The sequence below is a fragment of the Prunus mume genome, linkage group LG5 (genome assembly GCF_029339155.1).
Source record: "Prunus mume cultivar Tortuosa linkage group LG5, ASM2933915v1, whole genome shotgun sequence".
Taxonomy (NCBI): Eukaryota; Viridiplantae; Streptophyta; class Magnoliopsida; order Rosales; family Rosaceae; genus Prunus; species Prunus mume.
The window spans coordinates 12617554-12637689 of NC_142702.1; the positions used below are offsets into that span (position 1 = coordinate 12617554).

Below are 20136 nucleotides of genomic sequence, written 5' to 3' on the forward strand. Positions count from 1 at the left end.
ATTAGGCCATAACTCCATATTTATGTTTGTGATAATGACTTGTTGTAACTGTAGATTATTCTCTACAGACTTTATATATATTGTATAATGATCATATGAATAATATAAGGGAAAATCAGTTTCTACAGTATCGTATAAGTCTTTTTCATAAAACTTTTTTCCTCTTGACTCTGGAAACTTAACTACGTATGCATGCACTGTCGCGAAGACTCCACGCGTTTCATCCAACTTCTATATCATGCACTACGCACTATGCACTATGTGTGTGTATATATATGTATATAGCTAGCCATAAATAACCTACCTATCAACCTATAATCGAGCAACCTCAAGCAAAGACTCAAAGAAAAAAATTGGTTTACTCTGAGCGAAGAACCCTTACTATTCTTATGCTTCCATGGCTCGCTCACGGCCACACATCTCCCTTCCTAGAGCTTGCCAAGAAGCTTACCTCTAAGAGAAATTTTCACATCTTTATTTGTTCCACACCTGTAAATCTCACCTCCATCAAGCCAAAACTCTCTCCAAAATACTCTCATTGCATTGAATTTGTGGAACTTCATCTTCCGCATGATGATTTGCCTGAACTCCCACCTCAGTACCACACCACCAATGGCCTCCCTCCCCATCTCATGTCCACTCTCAAAAGGGCCTTCGATATGTCCAGCAATAACTTCTCCACCATCCTCACAGCCCTAAAGCCAGATTTGCTCATATATGATTTTCTTCAACCATGGGCACCCTCTCTAGCTTCGTTGCAAACTATTCCACCCGTCGAGTTCATCACCACCAGTGCTGCCTTGACCTCATTTAGCGTTCACCATCTCAGGAACCCTAGTGACAAGTTTCCTTTTCCTTCGATCTATCTTTGGGATTACGAAGCTAAAAAATTCAACAATCTCTTAGAATCTTCATCAAATGGCATCAAGGATGGAGACCGCGTACTGCAATGCAGTGATCTATCTTCTGGCGTCATTTTGGTGAAGACATCTAGAGAGATTGAAGCAAAATATGTTGATTATCTCTCTGGTTTAATGGGGAAGAAGATCGTGCCAGTTGGTCCGCTTGTTCAAGAGCCAATGGATCTAAAAGTTGATGAGGAAACATGGATCATGAAATGGCTGAACAAAAGGGAAAGGTCTTCGGTTGTGTATGTTTGCTTTGGGAGTGAGTACTTTTTGTCTCGGGAGCACATAGAAGAGCTAGCTCATGGGTTAGAGCTTAGCAAAGTTAGCTTTATTTGGGTTATAAGATTTCCAAAGGAAGAGAAAGGTAACAGGGTTGAAGAGGTGTTACCAGAAGGGTTTCTAGAGAGGGTGGGAGAGAAGGGAGTGATAGTGGAGGGTTGGGCCCCGCAGGCGAAAATATTGAAGCATTCTAGTGTCGGTGGGTTTGTGAGTCACTGTGGATGGAGCTCAGTGTTGGAGAGCATCAAGTTTGGTGTTCCAATTATAGCCATGCCTATGCATCTTGACCAGCCAATTAACTCTAGACTAGTAGAGGAAGTGGGTGTTGTAGTGGAGGTTAAGAGAACAGCAGAAGGCAGTTTAGAAAGAAAAGAGGTAGCAAAGGTGATCAGAGATGTGGTGGCGCAGAAAATTGGAGAGGGAGTGAGATAATTGCAGCACAAATGCTGAGCGACTACACAATTCAAATCATAGTCTATTAATAAATATCTTATTAGGTAAAAACTTAAGAGTGCTGCTAAACGAAACTTAAAATTAATTTAGTACACCTTATTATCATAGTATTTATTGAATTACTAATTTACCCTAATATAAAATTACCAAAAAGAATATATGGAATTGTGAAATCAATATAATTTTAATAAGTACACCATACTCATCATAGTCAACCCTGATCAAACCTAATTTATGGAGACAACCCTGATCAATATAATTTTAATAAGTACACCCTATTCATATCTTGTTGCATTTTTATTTTTTTGATAAAAAAATTTGTTGCATTTGATTCCAAGCAATTGCGAATCCTTGCATGTTAGATATGTTCTTGGCTTACACATGTGCTATTTAAATCTGAGTCAAAATTTCCATGTCGTCCCAATTGCAAATCACGCCACGAAACTGGCCCAGATTTGCATATTTATTTATTAGGCTCAAAGTATTAACTTATGAATATTTTACCTATGAGGTAAAAATAAATAGGAGTTAAATTATACCGATTCACATGGGAAACCTTGCATAATGAAAAGAGAAAAACAAAAAAACAAAACAAAAAAACAAAAACAAAAAACAAAAGGGAAATGAGAACTAGTGATGCAACCCATAAAGTGGATTTCGAAAATAGAAGCAGATTTCAAAAGCTATTTGAAAACCTCATATCCATAAGTTATGAACATTCTCAAACAAACCAAAGAGAAATGGTGCAAAGGAAAGAGATGAGAGATTAAAACTTTGATATGCAAAGCTATTTTCAGATTCTCTAAAAAGAAAGTAGCTTTCAAAATAAAACTTAGAAAACCCATTTCTATGCCATAAATGTTGGCGTGACTTGTGGATATTGACTTACTTTCCTTACACACCAAGGATTCCTATTTTATTTGTAATTGATTTACTTTAATTCCTGATTTCCTACTGTAAATAGATTTAGGAATTTATTATTTACTTGCCCATTCAGGTTTTGTTGTATTATAAATATGACCTCCTACAAGGAGAAGAATACATAGAAAATTCCCACAAACAAATATTCTCTTATAGTTTTCATATTTTAGCATGGTATCAGAGCCACGATCTTGGAATTGCTGACTCTAGTTTCAAACCCCCGCCGCCGCTATGGGGGTTGATGATTTTTTCAACCCTCATGGAGGTAGCACCGCCGACTCCTTTTCTCCTTCTCAACCAACCATACCTGAGTTGAGTGCCCAAATGGCTCAGCTCCTACAGATGCAGACTTTGGCCCCGAATTTGATCCTGAATCAGGATCCTATTTTGACGACCCCAACCCCGACCTCGACTATGACGACGACGACCCCGACCCGACTCCGAAGACGATCTCGACCCCAACTCCGATGATGACCACAACCCCGAATTTGTCTATGATTCAGACCTCGATCCCGATTTCGACTTCGACTCTAGCCCCGACTCAGGCTCAGATCCCGATCCGAATTCCTACTCTACCTATATCCTATGCATCTTCCGCTGCACAGATTATGACTTCTCGACTAACGACACCGACACATGGACTAGATTGCGCATATTGTGGTGATCCGAGACACACTCGTGAGACTTGTTTTAAATTGCATGGCTACCCCGATTGGTGGGCTACTCTTAAAGATCGAGGACAATGCAATACGACCAGTAATGGTACTGGTTATGGATTCCATACTTCCGATAAGATTGATTCCAGGAGTTGGATAATTGATTCCGGTGCAACTGATCATATGACGTTTGATCCTGATAATTTTCTGAATACTACACAACCTCGACGAACCTGTATTGCAAATGCCAATGGCGTTACTTATCCTGTGACAGGGGCTGGCACTGTTGCACTCTCATCCTCTCTCACACTGTCTAATACTTTACTTGTTCCATCTTTATCTACTAAATTGTTGTCCGTTAGTCAGCTTACTGAACAATTGAATTGTTGTGTACTCATTTACCCGAGTTTTTGTTTGCTTCAGGATATTCACACTAAGGAGATTCTTGGTCGTGGTACTAAGAGAGGGGGGCTATATTATGTCGATGACTTCAGTCCTGGCATAGCTAACAGTGTGACGCATCCCTTTGATAGCAAACAAAAGCAAATTTGGTTGTGGCACCGTCGATTGGGACATCCGTCTTTTAGTTATATGAAGCATCTTATACCAGATTTATTCTCAGGTTTCAAGGACTCCGACTTCACATGTGATACTTGTATTTTGGCTAAGAGTCACCGTGTGCCCTACCCGTTGAGTACGAACAAGTGTACTACTCCATTTACGTTAATTCACTCTGATGTCTGGGGACCTTCACCTATCACTGCTCCCTCTGGTGTTAGATGGTTTGTCACATTCATAGATGATTGTACACGGATGACATGGCTTTATTTGCTGAAGAATAAAAACGAAGTGTTTTCCCGTTTTCAATCATTCCACAAACAGATGAAAACTCAGTTTAATGCTCAAATCCAGATTCTTCGCTCCGACAATGGTGGAGAATTTGTCAATCATGACTTTCAAACTTACTTCCAACAACATGGAATTATCCATGAGACGACTTGTCCTCAGACACCGCAACAAAATGGTGTTGCTGAACGAAAGAATCGACATCTTCTTGAAACCGCCCGAGCACTTCTGATTGGCGCTCATGTTCCTCGCCATCACTGGGATGATGCTATTGTCACTGCAGTTCACCTAATCAACCGCATGTCTTCTGGTGTATTGACTTTTAAAACTCCCTTACAGGTGCTTGCGCAACACGACCTCTGCCCTCTGTTTTGGTACTCACACCCCGAATCTTTGGATGTGTGGCTTTCGTTCATCTCCACAAAAATCAACGTAGCAAACTTGATCCATGTGCGCTTCGTTGTGTTTTTGTGGGTTATGCCACTCATCGAAAGGCTACCGTTGTTATCACCCTCCTACCGGACGTACCTATGTCACTTTGGATGTGACCTTTCGGAATCTGAGCTGTTCTTCCATGACCCATCATCCAATTCCCTACGCTTGGGGGAGATACGAAATGAAGAGCAGAATTGGAGCAACTTGGAAAACGAAGAAATTCTCCTATGTACAGAAATAATTGATCATCCCGAGTCTGGAGCACAAGATTACTCTCTGCCGGCGACCAATCGCCCATTCATAGCGATCAATTACCTGACCCACCTGATCCATACGAAGATATTTCGATCCGAGTCTCACACCTACAGACAATACAGAACAACAAGATGAAGACCCCCCCTCTAACTCAACAGTACCAACAGACCAATCTCCTGAGAATATCCTTGAGGTAAGTACTCCTACTAGACTTGTGCATTTAGAGGATAAAACTATTGGATATCAATTACCTTTCAGGCAAAATCGTGGGAAGCCATCAAATCGCTATTCACCTGATATTAGCAAGACATCCAAGTATCCAATTGCAAATCATGTATCTACTGAGAAGCTGTCTGAACCACTCAAGGCTTTTGTGCATCAGTTGTCTGCTATCCATATTCCAACCAAGGTCTCTGAAGCATTGAAAGATCCTAAGTGGGTCCAAGCTATAAAAGAGGAGATGAAAGCTCTTGAGAAAAATCAGACTTGGACATTGGAGACTATACCACGAGAAAAAAGACTATCGGATGTAGATGGGTGTTTACTATAAAACACAATGCAGATGGATCTATCGAGCGATACAAGGCAAGACTTGTGGCAAAAGGGTACACACAGACCTATGGTATATACTATGAAGAAACCTTTGCTCCAGTTGCAAAGTTAAACACCGTCAGAGTCTTATTGTCCCTTGCAGCTAATTTGGATTGGCCACTACACCAGTTTGATGTAAAGAATGCTTTTCTACATGGCGAACTCACGGAGGAGGTGTACATGGACATTCCTCCTGGTTATAATACTACTCAGACTGGAACAGTTTGCAGGCTACGAAAAGCATTGTATGGGTTGAAACAGTCACCACGTGCATGGTTTGGACGGTTCACCATGGCAATGAAGAACAATGGTTTCAAACAGTGCAACTCAGATCATACTTTGTTCTTGAAACATCGGAAAGGGAAGGTAACAGCATTAATAATTTATGTTGATGATATGATTATTACTGGGAATGATAAACAGGAAATATCACAGCTACAAGACTATCTAGCTACAGAGTTTGAGATGAAGGATCTAGGTGGACTCAAGTATTTCTTGGAAATTGAGGTGGCTCGATCGCAGCGAGGCATATTTCTCTCTCAAAGGAAATATGTCTTGAACTTGTTGACAGACACAGGAATGCTAGATTGCAAACCTGCGGACACTCCTATTGTTCAGAATCATCATCTTGGAGAATATTGAATCAAGTTCCAACTAACAAAGAAAGATACCAAAGGTTAGTGGGAAGATTGATCTATTTGTCACATACTCGACCAGACATTGCTTATGCAGTGAGCGTTGTCAGTCAATTTATGCACTCTCCAAGTGAAGACCACATGAATGCAGTTCTTCGGATACTTAGATATTTGAAGTCTGCATGGAAAAGGACTTATGTTCTCAAAGCATGGTCATCTAAATATTGATGGTTATTCAGATGCAGATTGGGCAGGTAATGTAACAGATAGAAAATCCACATCGGGTTACTTCACATTTGTGGGAGGTAATTTGGTGACATGGAGGAGCAAGAAACAGAATGTAGTAGCTTTATCCAGTGCAGAAGCCGAGTTCAGAGGCATGACTAAAGGGATATGTGAACTTCTTTGGTTAAGAAAGTTGCTTACTGAACTTGGGTATAAACCTACATCAACAATGAATCTCTTTTGTGACAACAAGGCTGCTATAGCCATTGCACAGAATCCGGTTCAGCATGATCGTACTAAACATGTTGAGGTGGATCGACACTTCATCAAACAGAAGCTTGAGGCTAAAGTGTTTCAGTTTCCTTTTGTGAAATCCGAGGATCAATTGGCGGATATTTTGACAAAGGCGATTTCCAGTAAAGCATTCCACAATTCACTGGATCAGTTGGGCATTGGCGACATCTATGCACCAACGTGAGGGGGAGTGTTGGCGTGACTTGTGGATATTGACTTACTTTCCTTACACACCAAGGATTCCTATTTTATTTGTAATTGATTTACTTTAATTCCTGATTTCCTACTGTAAATAGATTTAGGAATTTATTATTTACTTGCCTATTCAGGTTTTGTTGTATTATAAATATGATCTCCTACAAGGAGAAGAATACATAGAAAATTCCCACAAACAAATATTCTCTTATAGTTTTCATATTTTAGCAATAAACACTCTCAGATAAATCAAAGAGAAAATCGAGTTTTCCAAAATGGTGAAAATGAAAGAGATGAGAGATGAAAACTTTGTATCCCTAACAAAAGTTTGAGAAATGAAACTTCAATGAAAGCCCAAAAGGAATTCAAGAACCCATGAACTCTTCGCCCAAAAAGAAAAACCTAATTTGTGCACAATCTCTCACTAAAACTCTCTTTCTCTCTCTAAAAACCCATGTGAAAAATGTAAAATGAGAGAGTTGGTGAATCCAAACTAGCCCCAGCCGTTTTGGCATGTCAAAAGGACACTTGGCAGCCAATGATTAGACTTATAATACTTGGCCTATATGACTAGTCATCTAGACAAAGTATTGTGATGCAAATGCTGATTTTCCTAATAATGCCCATTATGAATGAATGCACAAATTATCTTGGTTTTGTAGCCTCATAAGCTCTTCAATGTACTTCAACTTTCTAGCAAATACCCAAGTCCTAATTTCTGAAGTTGAGCTAAGAGAAATTACATACATGACAACTAATGATGCATGCATGCACTGGTGGATCCAGAAATTTTTTAGCACAGGTGCAATTTTGAAAGACTAAAAGCTTTATTTAGAATTTAAAAAAAAATTGACAACCAAATATCCTTATAATTTAATCAATACCAAAGTCATTCATAAGTTATAGAAAAAAAAAAAGAAGTTTAAAAATAAAATAAAAACAAATAAAAAAAAGGCTTCTTAAAAGCCCTAGACCTTAAAGCCATTTTTAAAAGCCTTTTATCATTTGTTAAGTAGGCCCTAGAATGCTTATTAAAGCCCATGAACACAGTCTAGCTGTTCACCTCTCCTCTCCTCCGCCCCTTTCCTATTTTTTAAAGCCTGGTCCAAAAACAACGTGATTTTGGCCAAGATGGTTTTTCTTTTCTTTTTTCTAATATTTTTTTTAAAGTGCTCTGGGTGTTGGATGTTGGGCGATGAACACTATAATGCATGCGATGCATACATAAAAATGTTACCTTCACTAAGCTTGATTGCATTGGGCAATTATGAAGTTGATCTCAGCCACAATAGTCAACTTTGCACTAACCTGAACTAGCCTAAATTCTTTGAGCTTGATCATACATGTGAGATTACATGTTTGTTAAGGAAAGCTAAAAACATTAGCTAAACAAAACCAAACAACTTCCTAGGCCTCGCAAGGCTTGCAAGCCCAAACATGGGCAAAAAAACCATGTGGGCCTAAGCGAGTCCCACTTGGGCTCCACAAAGTAAGTCTAAATGGGATTAATCATTGAGTACATGCCTCTAAAATGGGTCAACATTGATCCCCAAGATCTCCCTAGTCAGCAGCAACAATCTAGGAGATGATGCCCACACATTTTGAGCAAATATCTCACACGTCCCAAGTTAAATGGCTAATTAACTGGACATGTGATATAACGGGCAATGACACTCCAATGAATGTCATACGCAGCCTTTCACAACAATAAATCAACCACCTATGAGTCATATAAAATTCGATCACAACCACAATAAGGTAACGTTCCAACGCAACCTAAAAAACCGTAATTCTTATCGTCTGGAACTAACTTAAGCATCAGAGACTCTTTGACCAACACCACACCAGTGTGTCCAAAAGGCTCACAATCTTTCATTTTCTCTTAACTTTCACGGGTCAATTTTGTCGTCTTCAAGAGTAGACGAAATCATTCCCCACAAAACATTCTTATTTTTGCAAGTGACCCAATTGCCTTTGTAAGAAGAGATGTTAAATGAAAAATATTAAATTTAAATTTGTTAAGTTGCAATTTGATATTGTGTAAATTTTTTATTCACCCAAAATATCAAATACTATACTATTATTATATTTATAAATAAATAAATAGGGATCGTAAAGCTTTAAAATATTTGAGATGTGAAATGGTCAAAGACGCTTATTTATCTGGCGTGGATTCAAAGTTGACAGCAAATTCTTCCATTGGTGACAAAAGTTTGCAAATTGGTCTACGTCAAAATTGGAGACAACTAGCTTTATTGATGTTTCCAGAGAAGGTAAGAATTTTCACTCTCTTTTTCTTTTCCTTGACTAAGGTTTGTTACTATGTGCATCATAGCCTGGGATCCAAAAATATGAAAGAAAGTTCTCTTCAGGCCTAGATTTGTTTGTGTAATCTCTTTGGTTTGGGCCTTCCCCTTATACTACCAAAAAATAAATAAATTATATATATATGAAAGGCTGCGTTTTTCATTTGAATAAATTCCATGACACCTATAATTTTCTAAGTATTCAGTCAACGTGCAAACTGGGTCCAAATTAAAGCTGTAAACCAGTTTCTTTGAAAGTCGCATGAGAAACACCAAGACGTGGGACTAAAGAAAGCATCCACCAAATGAGCAGCCTCAGGTTTGGCTCTTCTTCTATGGAAAGTTTTAGGGTCAATTTTCAAGTGATCCACTTTTTCAAGAAACACGAAGATATCCATTTTGACTAGATTAACCAATGGGCTCATAAGACAGCCCTATTATGGCCACACGATCAACAAGTTGACCAGTTCTTCCCATTTATTAAACCCAGATGTGCGGCCATGATTTGACTTTGATCCAAATTCCAAACTAGTACATGGTCATTTGTGTTGTGTCTCCCAATCCAAATATATATTATCTTGACTAGTATAAGCAAGCTACGCGTACCTTGGTTGGCATGACAGAGTCATAGCATGGAAATCATCGAGTCAATATCTCAACACCTATATATATGTGCACAATATGGCCATTTCTCTAAAACCAAAAACACAAACGCTTCAAACACATTGAGATCAATTTGGAATTCTAAAAGCTCAGCAAATCTTTGTACAAGCAGCTCAATCTCATCCTTCTTTTCTTCTTCAATTCAGAATATCGGAAAATCGAGTATCATATCCATGGAGAGACCAGAAGGATATCCACAAGTAGATGATGTTTCTACATGCATCGAGGCACGAAGCACAAGCACAAGCACATCCTTTTTGGGCACCAAGAACGATATGTCGCTTCTTGAAAGCGGTCTACTTAGAAGAAATTTAAGTGACGTAGGTGAGAATTACTACAGGTTCCAATCAAAAGTTGGTAAGTCAGTTGATCCAAGGTTGGTAGCGTTGGTAGAATTCTTTAGGGAGCTCTATTTTCGAAGGTTGGAACTATTCAAGAAAATCTTTCCGGGTGGTCATGATGATAAGTTTCTTGAGGTGCCAAAGAAATTGGGTTTGATATTAGCCAAAGTGAAACCAGATCAAACCAGAGTGGTTCGGACTATGCAACGGAGTTTAAGCATTGGTTCACCGCGAGATTTCAAAGGACGCGAATCGGAAATGAGGCTTGAACGATTCAAGATCAGAACTATTGATGTAGATGATGGTGGTGTACAAGGTGGCCCGGGTAATGAAATTAAGTCCAACGGTTCTAAATAGGAGTCATTCTCGGTATACGGCAGCCCTTCTGCACGGGTCATTCACCTGTGGGAGGGCTGCCGTATGGCGGAGCTCTACTCAAGAATTTCTCATTGGAGGAAACAGAAAGGAAGAGGGTCAAGATGATGAATTGTTTATGAGCAAGTTGTGAGAATATTTTGATTTTTTGATAGGATATTCTTTGTGGATATAAACAAATAATGGTGCCTGACTCTGCAGAACTGCACCAAACAAGTATCTGACAAAAAAAAAAAAAAAAGACAATGAAACAAGTATGAACCTAAAGAGTTTCTTTGCATGGATTTAGCTTCAACAATTGGTTTCAGCTTTTTATTGTAGTATGTGTTCAATAATTGAGTTTCACTCTGTACCTTTCAATAATGCAAGGCATTAATTTGGAGCCAATCTCAGCTTTTAACTCTATCCAGCATCATTGTCTTTTGGATCTCATTTTAACCCTATCATTCCCCCAATAAATTCAAAAGGAAAAAAAGAGCGTGCAAATTAACATGAATTAGTGAACAGCAAGAAATTGAATTAGACTGCACAAAAGAAATCAAAAAAAATTTCTTAGTTAACCCAAAAAATAATAGGGAAAAGAATTCTGAAGCAATAATTTCTATATATCTATCATGGAAATTTTAGACATGCCACCTAAATTTACATCAATTCCAAATTATCACCTTAAAGAGACATACTAACCCTAACCACATCCCATTTTCCATAATAAAAAAATTCGTGTGACCACCTTTCCAAGGGTATTTTAGACTTAAAACCCAAATTCTGTTTTAAATTCCTTAGGCCATCTAGTAATGTTTTCGGAAAATGTTTTTACATTACATTTTTAGAAAATGAAAACAAAAAACGAATTTGCATTTTCAAGATTTGAACATGCGTATTGTAGCTTAATTTAAAAACAATTAAAACGTGTGTGATAGTACAATTTGAGAATAAGAGAAATAACGAATGTTGCATGTAATCAATATGTGAGATTCGCATATCTCTCTCTCTTCTCTGGTTCTTTTTCAAACTCTCTCTAGTTCACTTTGAGATTCGTAGATCTCTCTCTCTCTCTCTCTCTCTCTCTTTTCTCTGGTTATTTTTTCAAACTCTCTTTGGTTCACTCTGAGATCCGCAGATCTCCCTTTGGTTCCTCCTCAGATTCGCCGATTTCACTTTGATTCCACTAGTTGTTGGTTAATGGTGGTTCGATGGGTAGATTGGTTTGGTTGGATTTGATGATGGTGGTTCAATTAGGCCCTTAATTTTTCAAAATTCTCCAAACGTTTTTTGTTTTTTTTCTTTATGCAAACTATTTTTTGGAAGGGGAATCAAACCTAGGACCTCAGTGCAAGGGTAAATGCTCTTAACTACTTGAGCTACAAGCCCCTTTGTAAACCTTTTTTGTTTTTGGAAAAAAGGTTGAGGACATGTGGATAATGTGTTTCTCTTTCTAATAACATTCTCTTGCATTTATACACATTTTTTTAGAGGTATTTAGTTATATATCCATTCTTAACACTAGTGAGATAGATAAATTCTATACCATTTAATTTCTATAAACAAACCCAAAAAAGAACAACTGGACCTGTTGAATTTAATTTTGATTATTAAATTACTTTGATGTCATGTTGAGTGTTTTGAGTTTTTAGGAGGTTTTGGAGTTGAGCTTGTTTTAAGAAATTGATAGAAGTTTTGTAATTTTTAAGAAGTTCGAAGCCTCTTTATTATGTTGTAAATGGGCTTTGAGTGTGTTTCTAAAATCCATATTATGTAGAGTTTTTTTATAATTTGGACCCCTATATTAGACATAATACTGAAACTCCTATTTTTAACTACCATTAAATTAACCGAATGCAAATGGAAATGACAGTTCCTAAACTTATATCTTGATCGGAAATTAATTGCATCCTCAAATTCTATCTTGAGGGAAGAGAAGTACCTAACAGCCGAATTTGAGTACAGTGGTTGAATAGAAAATTAAGGATGGAGAGAAGGGACACTGTCGGCAGCTTCAATATCTAATAGCATTTGTTGGAGTAGGTGAAAAGAAAGAAAAGTTATAGCATCAAGTAAAAGAATAGGAATATAGTTGCTTTGTGTTGGAAAGAAATTTAACTACTGCTTTTGGAGCATTTTCCAATCAAATAAAAGTTAAATGTTGAACTGAAATGTCAAATTTTGGCTCAAAATCACTCTCAAAAGTTCATTCAATCTTTACCTATGCCTCAGACTCTTCTTATCCAAAATCATCTCTGTTGATTTAAATCCCTAGAGTTTAAAGGGTAGTGCTTGTCGCCAATCCGAACACATCCCTTCTGTCGATTTACATGTGACGATGAGGTGACACCAACGAGCATACACGAGACAGAATTAAAGGAACCACAACCTCCAGCAATCTTTATCTATTTCTAGTTTTACAACTGATCTAACAAAACTGCCCAAGATCAGCCACCCTAAAATGGAGAGAAGAAAGAAATCACTTTTGCAATATATACAGCAAGCACAAGACAAACACCCAACTCCCTAGAAGGGTATTTACTTCCACACTTTTTGGGCATATACCCGTTCTCATTCACAGCCTGATCAGATGTTCACATTTGAAGCTTGAATCCCACGGTACCATTGTATTTAGGGATTTGATGGGCTTTCTACACGCTTGTTTGCCAAGTCCTTAGAAACCTGAATATTCTCAGTTAAGGGGGACGCATTCTCCCTGGTATCCGCCGCATCACCCTCCGATGGTAAATTATCTTCTTGAATTGGGTCCATGCCACGGTTGTCATGGGTTCTCGATCCACGATTATTCAACATATAGCGATAAGAATGGGTATTGAAGGACTCTGTACCATAATGAGATCGAATAGCTGAACTGAACAAGGGTTGCATGCGCCGTTTTCTCTCAGGAAACTCGCGCAATGATATTCTACAAACAGGACATGTGGAATGCTGCTGAAGCCATATGTCTATACAGGTCACATGGAAGGAGTGCCCACAATAGGGGAGAATCCGCAATACATCATCACCATGGTATTCCATGAGGCAAACAGTGCATCTGACACATAACAAATCACAATTTTATTAGCTAAAAATACAAGGATTAAGAGAAACATGTTCAATCATTTTGATGGAAATTGAAATTGTTGAGAACTGAGAGAGAATTATAGGTGAAAGTCACCAAAATATTAACTCCCTCCTATGATTCTTATTTACTTCTTTCTTTTCTTTTTCCCCCAAAAGAGAGACTAAAGAGTAAGAGGGAAGGAAATTGCTGAAACATCTATTGAGGTACCAGAATAAAGGTTCTGTCTTTTCTTCATTTGAATGTAACTGAAGGTGCAAACTTGACTCATTAAGGACAGAAAACAGCAGGCTTGATTTGGTAAAGTGAAATAATTCGTACAGATCACAGGAAGATTGAAATGAATGGGATTAAGGAACCAAAATCTCTATAACATTGCTGGATACAAAAATAAGCATTCTGACCAACACAATAGAAAATCAAGAAAATAGGATAGTGAACTGATTCAGGGCATAATGAAAAAATGCCAATATTCATGTAGTGTGTTGGACTCGAAGCAGTATTATTTGGTTGGTTCACATTGATAGGCATGAACAAAGATAACTAGCAGTGCAGAATAACACTGCATGATCGTAACCGGTGTTTAAACCACAGGCATACTTGCCATGTTTAGATAAGTATAAACTTCTAGCTAATGTGTTTCTTTTTTTTCCAGTTTAAACCCCTCATCTGGGAAGTAGTTAACTGAATCAGTCTTTACGTAACCTTATATAGTCAACCTCATCACATCCTCCCCTATGTCACACACAGAGAGTCAAACTGATCCTACATTGTTCCAGATAAACTTTTAATGTCAAAAATCAATTACTCAATAATTTCCAATTCCAGATACTTATTAAAACCAATAACAGAGGCCCACCACAATTCCTAAATATGCCAACATTACACAAAAGCAATCAAGGGTTGCATCAGAAGGGCTGCGGTATTTAAGAAATGATACAAACAGTACATTTTAATTCCTGAATCCACGGTGGCAAAGAATAAGTATAATGATCAACAACTTCTTAACATGCTTTCTGGAACACTGCATAAGTGCCTGCTGGCTTTCAAAAATATAATAGAAAGATCTATGATTATACATTGAATACAACCCAGGATGGATTAGAGGCTAGACAAGATTGACGCAGACATGTAGTAGGACCTCAACTAGTCTAAGCTTCCTTCTATATGTGTGTGTGTGTGTGTGTGTATTCACATAAACCATCCAATCTTCATGGCATAGTAACCTCCCTCAAAGTATAAAGAAATCTTTATTAAGAAAACAATTAATCATCACAAAAATAGCATGTTTAAGATATTAAAGTTTTAAACCCACTTTTCACTTCCACAGTCCAAAACAAATCTGAATTTTTCCATGAGGAAAGAAGGGTATAAAGCTTAAATTCTTAGCTTTAAGCATCCTAGGTGGCAAATGAATTAATATCATCAATCAGCTTGAATCCAATATTTTCATGTGCTGACACTTCTTTAGTAAGTCCCAACCTATGGAATTAGAACTAGAAGCAATCAAGACCCTGATACTACTTTTTCACTGGGCAAAAGACCAAAGACCAGAGAAACTGAAAGGGCTTCGATCAAAAAGTTGCAGACAAAAGTATAGGAAGAAAAGATTAAGATTAAGAGGGTATTAATGACTTGTTTTAGATGAAATCAATGAATCACTATCATAAGACTTAATTCAGGTTTCCAACATGACACCATCCACAATTCCATTCCAAGGATTGCTAACTTTGTGGAGGATATTAGAAGTTTCATTTCCTTTGAACTTGGTCAAAACAAAGTAAAACTACGAGGTGTGAAGTTTTTGGAAGATTTAAATGGTGTATCATGTAACTAGACAGAAAAAAAAAACATATCCCAACAAAAGGTGTGCTTCCCAAAATCACACACTATCATTGCTCAGGCATACTTGTGGTGGTGCCTCAAATGGAAAGAGAAGACTAGTATCGTAAATTAAATAAAAGAAGTCAATACTATCTCTAAAGTAATTGGCTTTGCAACTCTCAACGGCTTAAAACCTGGAGTTGGTAGGTTTTTCAGTATCAAATAACCAGAAAATTTAGAATCAATGCTATGGTTAACAGAACAGACAAATCCCTGTCAGGACTATCAGGAATAACAGTAAAAGACAAACATCCTAAAACAGTCTCCATTAAATTTACTGCTAAAGTTTCAAGGGAGAGCTAAGGAGCAATGCAATGAGTTGTGCTTTAACTTAAAACTACAACCATTTAAATGCTTGCGTTCTTTTTTATTCCTCTGTCTCAATTCTACGAGATACATCCCTTCAACATCCCCTTGATAAGCACTCCCCTTTTATATACTTGGAAACCACAAAAGTGAACACTGAATATAAACCTGGAACAAGTCTTCTAGGAATAAGAATGTTCTCTACCTTTAAACCTGTACTTTTCAAACCTCTGTCATAGGAATTTCCATTTTGAATGTGAACCTATCAATTATTTCATTTATGGCCTACACATACCACCCACTGGAGACTCCAACCCTTCGCCTGATCGCCCTATATTTAGAAAACTATGGTTGAGAATCTAAATCCAATTGATTTTAAAGTACTTCAACTCCATTTTCAATAACAATTCTATCCCAAAAATTGTGAAATAAAAATACACCCTGCAAGAGTGAATTATTTCCAAATTTGATTTACAGCAAGCCTGTCAGCTGGCCGTTGTAAACAAAGAAAACTCATCATATACCTTGCAGTCATTTCAAATTACAAAAACTGAAAACATTAAGTGAGCAATAGAACAATAAAAGAAATAACATACTGAGAATCTTCTACGGCTGAAAAAAATGCATCACTGAACTTCTTTGTTGGGAAGTTGGCTACTACTACAGGTTCAACACCATGTAACCCCCGTTCCAGCTGTACCATGACATAAGTCAACCATTTAAATTCATGGTGAATTATAAGTATTCCACAGAAGTTATGTGTGTTACTATAAAAAGAAACAAAAGTGGGCAAATGTAAACGTCAATTGCAAAATAAAAGCGTGTTTGCATATTTTATGTGGATTGACCAGAAGTAGTCAAGAGCTATACAAAAACCAAAAAAATAAAAAAAAGTCTCAAATGGCACGAGACTTGCCATCAGTTGAAAAGGAAAATACTTAAATTCAGCAACACGTTACACACACCAAATAAAAAATAAAAAATTAGCATAAATCCAAAAGCCAATAACCTTGTTTAATGTAGAAATGATAAAATTACATAATCTAAAAAAATATTAAATAATAATTTAACAAGAAAATAATTTATTGAAAGCGTAGAGATCTAACTGACAGTGCAACCAACAACAGTCATGCCAAGCAAATTTACATTTCCAATGGAAAATGACAAATACCCAGATGCTATTTTATCTTAATAATGAGAAATACAAGGCAACTACTGATAATGAAAATTCCATGATTGAAATTAAAACTAAAAAAGAAAAAAAAAACTTACAATACTGAGATCGGATCTGGAAGCTATGGGGAAGGAGCGTCTTGAAACGTTGAGGTGAATCCGAGCACAGACAAGCCTGGTGCACACGAACACGATGAACATGGTGCTCACCGCGAACCCAATCACCGTCATCACCAGATTTATCCCTGACGATATCATAACTCTATTTGGGTTTTTCCCACTCAACGCAAAATAAAAATCCAAAAACAAAAATCAACACCACTCAAATCTCTTTCATATCCAATTTGGGCTTTTTCGGCAACACCTAGAATTCAAACCCAGCTCAAAAATACAAAAATGAAAATCAACGCCCCTCAGTCTCTCTCATATTCACTGCACCGAACACAGTAGGATTGTCCACTGGCCTAGGGAAAAATGTTATTGAACTCTGTTGGTATTATTTGAGGAAGACTAATTTGGCTGTGTGAGTGAAGAGAGGGGTGAAGAGGGGACTGTTTTATTGTTGGAGGGAAGAGGAAAGGACCAGAGAAGAAGGAAGCCATGGAGGGATGGAGCAGAACCAGGGACTGAGGAAGCCCATGTAACTAGAGGCGCAGAGAGGAGTGAGATGGACAAGGAGGATTTGCTCAGATCCAAATCAAATCCAGGTTTTGGGAGTTGGGTTTAAGATTAGAGACTGAGTTAAGTCACTAATCAGTAATCACCAAACAAATGGAATCAAATTTTCTTCTTATTTTTTTCTTAATCAATCAATTTTAACTTTTTTTTTCTTTTCACAGATGTTAGTCTATAGACACATGGCGGCTTTCTACTATGTGCTTGGGGATTTCGTATCTCTTATCGCATGGGTGGATGTATTTCATTGATAGAAGTTTTTTTTATACAAGTAATATGGAGTAGGGAAGAATTGAAACTTGGACTTTAGATTAATAGCTCGAGTGATTAAGTGTATTTACCACAGCATTCGAGGTCTTAATTTTTGATATCACTTGTATAAATAACTGTTGTGGCCCAAAAACTTCAAGGCTGGGTCCAAATATATTTTCTGACAAGACAACACCTAATTAGGGAAGAAACTCGACTTTGGTACCAAGCTACGCTTATAAGCTTAAGTGGGCCACGTAAATGTCTGAGACTGAGTGGGTTGTGGTATGGATATTCTGAATATTCACGGCGCCATTAATGGTCTAAGTGGAAGTTCTTGAGAGCACCAAAACTCAGCCTATTTCTTGAGCTCATATATATGAGTAAGCATGAGAGAGAAAAAGTGACCCATCACCTTAGAAAAAGTGGCCCATCACATATGAGTAAAACACCTAGCACATTTACCCATTTCTTTCCTCTACCAACTCTTGCCAGAAAATTTGGAAGGAAAGAAAAGGAGAGCGTTGCCAGGGATAGGAAGGTGCCACAGAGACCAGCTGCAAGAAGACTCTAAAGCTCCAAAAAAGCTTGTCCCAATGTGTTTGGATTAAGGAAATTTCATAAAAACTGGTTGAATCAAGGGAAGAGAAGGGAAATAGAGGATAAGGCTTCACAAATTTGGGGAGAACCAACTAGGGTTTCTTAGGAAAAAGGAGCTTCCAGCGCCTATAAAAAGGGGCATCTCCTACCCGGCAAAACAACATATCCAAGCGAGCAAGTATCCTCACTCACTGCTGGAACATTTGATTTCAAGCCTTGTTCTCCCATCTTCTTCTTTTCTCTTCTGGCAAACCATCCAAGAGCTCGACGACGCTTTCATCAACCGGCTGGAAGTTTACTCAAGCCACCCATCCTTCCATCCTCATCTATTCCTCTTTTCCCTCAACAAATCTTCCCAAATTTCCCTCTCCCCTTGCTTTGAACCTCTATTTCTCATGAGAAATCTAAGCTTTCTCTCTCTAATGCTAAACTCATGAATGCTCAGCTCTCATGCCACAAGTTTCTCAAGCCAAGTCATAATATTGATATGTAAGCAGCTGTTGGTTTTTTTGGTGAAAGAAACTAAAGTGCTTCAAATGGCTCCACAAACCTTTCGAACCACTCTTGGGCCTGATTCTTGAACTCATGCACAGAGACAACTCTATCCATTTGCTCTTTACAATAGCCTAGACTCACCTGTAACTGCTGGACAAAAAAGGCCCCTACAATAACATAGGGTGCTAATTTTCTCATTCCTCTTTTGTTCACTTAAGCTACGTTTGTTATGCCTCACTGGACTGGACTATGCTAAATGGCACTTGCAACCTATGTTTGGTTAATAATGGGATTAAAACACGGTACTTGCTCATCCAATACAGTGAGGATGAAATGCAATTCGCAAAATAGAGAGCGTGCTATTCTAAACAGGCTAGTCCAACCAACACAGGCAAACCGTCACAGCCTCCACTCTATCCTTCTCTCCTTCTCTTCCTTTCTCTCTCTCCCTATCCGCCAATCTCTTCGACAAGACGCTCCCAATGAGATTCATCGTGTTCTTTGATGAACTGGAGGATAGCATCAATGACCTCTACACCATCAGGAATTCTATTGAACATCTCCCTGTGCATAATGGCAGAGTTAGGATTTCACATTAGAGGGGACCATTCATAAAACTTGTCTTCTCTTCATAAATTAATTATCATGAATGTCATATTTTAAATTGGTTAAATACTAATTTCATCATCTATACTATTAAAGACTTAAAAATTAATCATTTATATTCCAACAAGAAAATAAATGAAAAACAAAAAAGAGTTCATAAAGCATAATATCCTAACTCATACATGAAAAAAAATGAGGAAAATAAAAAATTCACAAAGCTTTAAACAAAAGAGGAAGAGAAAAAAAAAGGTTAAAACTTTAGGAGCTTATATTACAAATATCATAAACTGACCTAGAAGATTTAAGGGAGATGAGTAGAAGAGAGATCAAGAAATTTTGTGGTTTATTTGTAGACAAAAGAACCTAATATATTAATTTATTTGAGGGTAAATATCCTAAAACTAATCTAATATATTATAATATTATATATGATATACAAATAAAAGAGGTAAAAATGGAGTGGGGGCCTGGGACCACACTGGTTCTATGCTGGCTCCACCCTTACCTGTGTACATGGAGAAGCCTAAACACCAAAGCCAGCGCCCGCACCTCAGAGTCCATTACTCTTTCCCTTTCTAATTATTGGGTATTCAAGTCAGTAATATATATATATATATATATATTTTTTTATTTTTTTTTTTTTGAATTTTCAGATTTCAATTTAGGCCCAAAATTTCAAGTTTTCATATTTCAATATGGGCTTACA

At 37.6% G+C, this 20136-nt stretch overlaps 3 protein-coding genes across 3 annotated transcripts; 2 read left to right on the forward strand and 1 right to left on the reverse strand.

Annotated features, from left to right (window-relative positions):
* The first annotated feature begins 359 nt into the window (after positions 1–359).
* LOC103331158 (mogroside IIIx synthase-like) lies at positions 360–1619 on the forward strand. The gene has a single exon (XM_008233766.2). The coding sequence runs from the start codon at positions 390–392 to the stop codon at positions 1617–1619; it is 1230 nt and encodes a 409-aa protein (XP_008231988.2). The 5' UTR covers positions 360–389.
* Positions 1620–9692: 8073 nt separating this feature from the next.
* Positions 9693–10530, forward strand: LOC103331159 (uncharacterized). The gene has a single exon (XM_008233767.2). It carries the CDS (start codon positions 9836–9838, stop codon positions 10358–10360), a length of 525 nt encoding a protein of 174 aa, XP_008231989.2. The 5' UTR covers positions 9693–9835; the 3' UTR covers positions 10361–10530.
* Positions 10531–12495: 1965 nt separating this feature from the next.
* Positions 12496–17500, reverse strand: LOC103331160 (putative RING-H2 finger protein ATL61). Its single transcript, XM_008233768.2, has 3 exons — positions 16905–17500; positions 16229–16326; positions 12496–13415 (listed from the first exon to the last, which is right to left on the reverse strand). The coding sequence occupies exons 1-3, from the start codon at positions 17061–17063 to the stop codon at positions 12992–12994; spliced, it is 681 nt and encodes a 226-aa protein (XP_008231990.1). The 5' UTR covers positions 17064–17500; the 3' UTR covers positions 12496–12991.
* Positions 17501–20136: the final 2636 nt, after the last annotated feature.

Bases quoted from the DNA above. Each gene is read 5' to 3' on its own strand.
- LOC103331158 (XM_008233766.2), top strand. From the start codon at position 390: ATGCTTCCATGGCTCGCTCACGGCCACACATCTCCCTTCCTAGAGCTT.
- LOC103331159 (XM_008233767.2), top strand. From the start codon at position 9,836: ATGGAGAGACCAGAAGGATATCCACAAGTAGATGATGTTTCTACATGC.
- LOC103331160 (XM_008233768.2), bottom strand. From the start codon at position 17,063: ATGATATCGTCAGGGATAAATCTGGTGATGACGGTGATTGGGTTCGCG. The intron at 16,327-16,904 runs GTAAGTTTTTTT...GTCATGGTACAG, and splicing joins CCAGATCCGATCTCAGTATT to CTGGAACGGGGGTTACATGG. The intron at 13,416-16,228 runs GTATGTTATTTC...GTTATGTGTCAG, and splicing joins TCAGCCGTAGAAGATTCTCA to ATGCACTGTTTGCCTCATGG.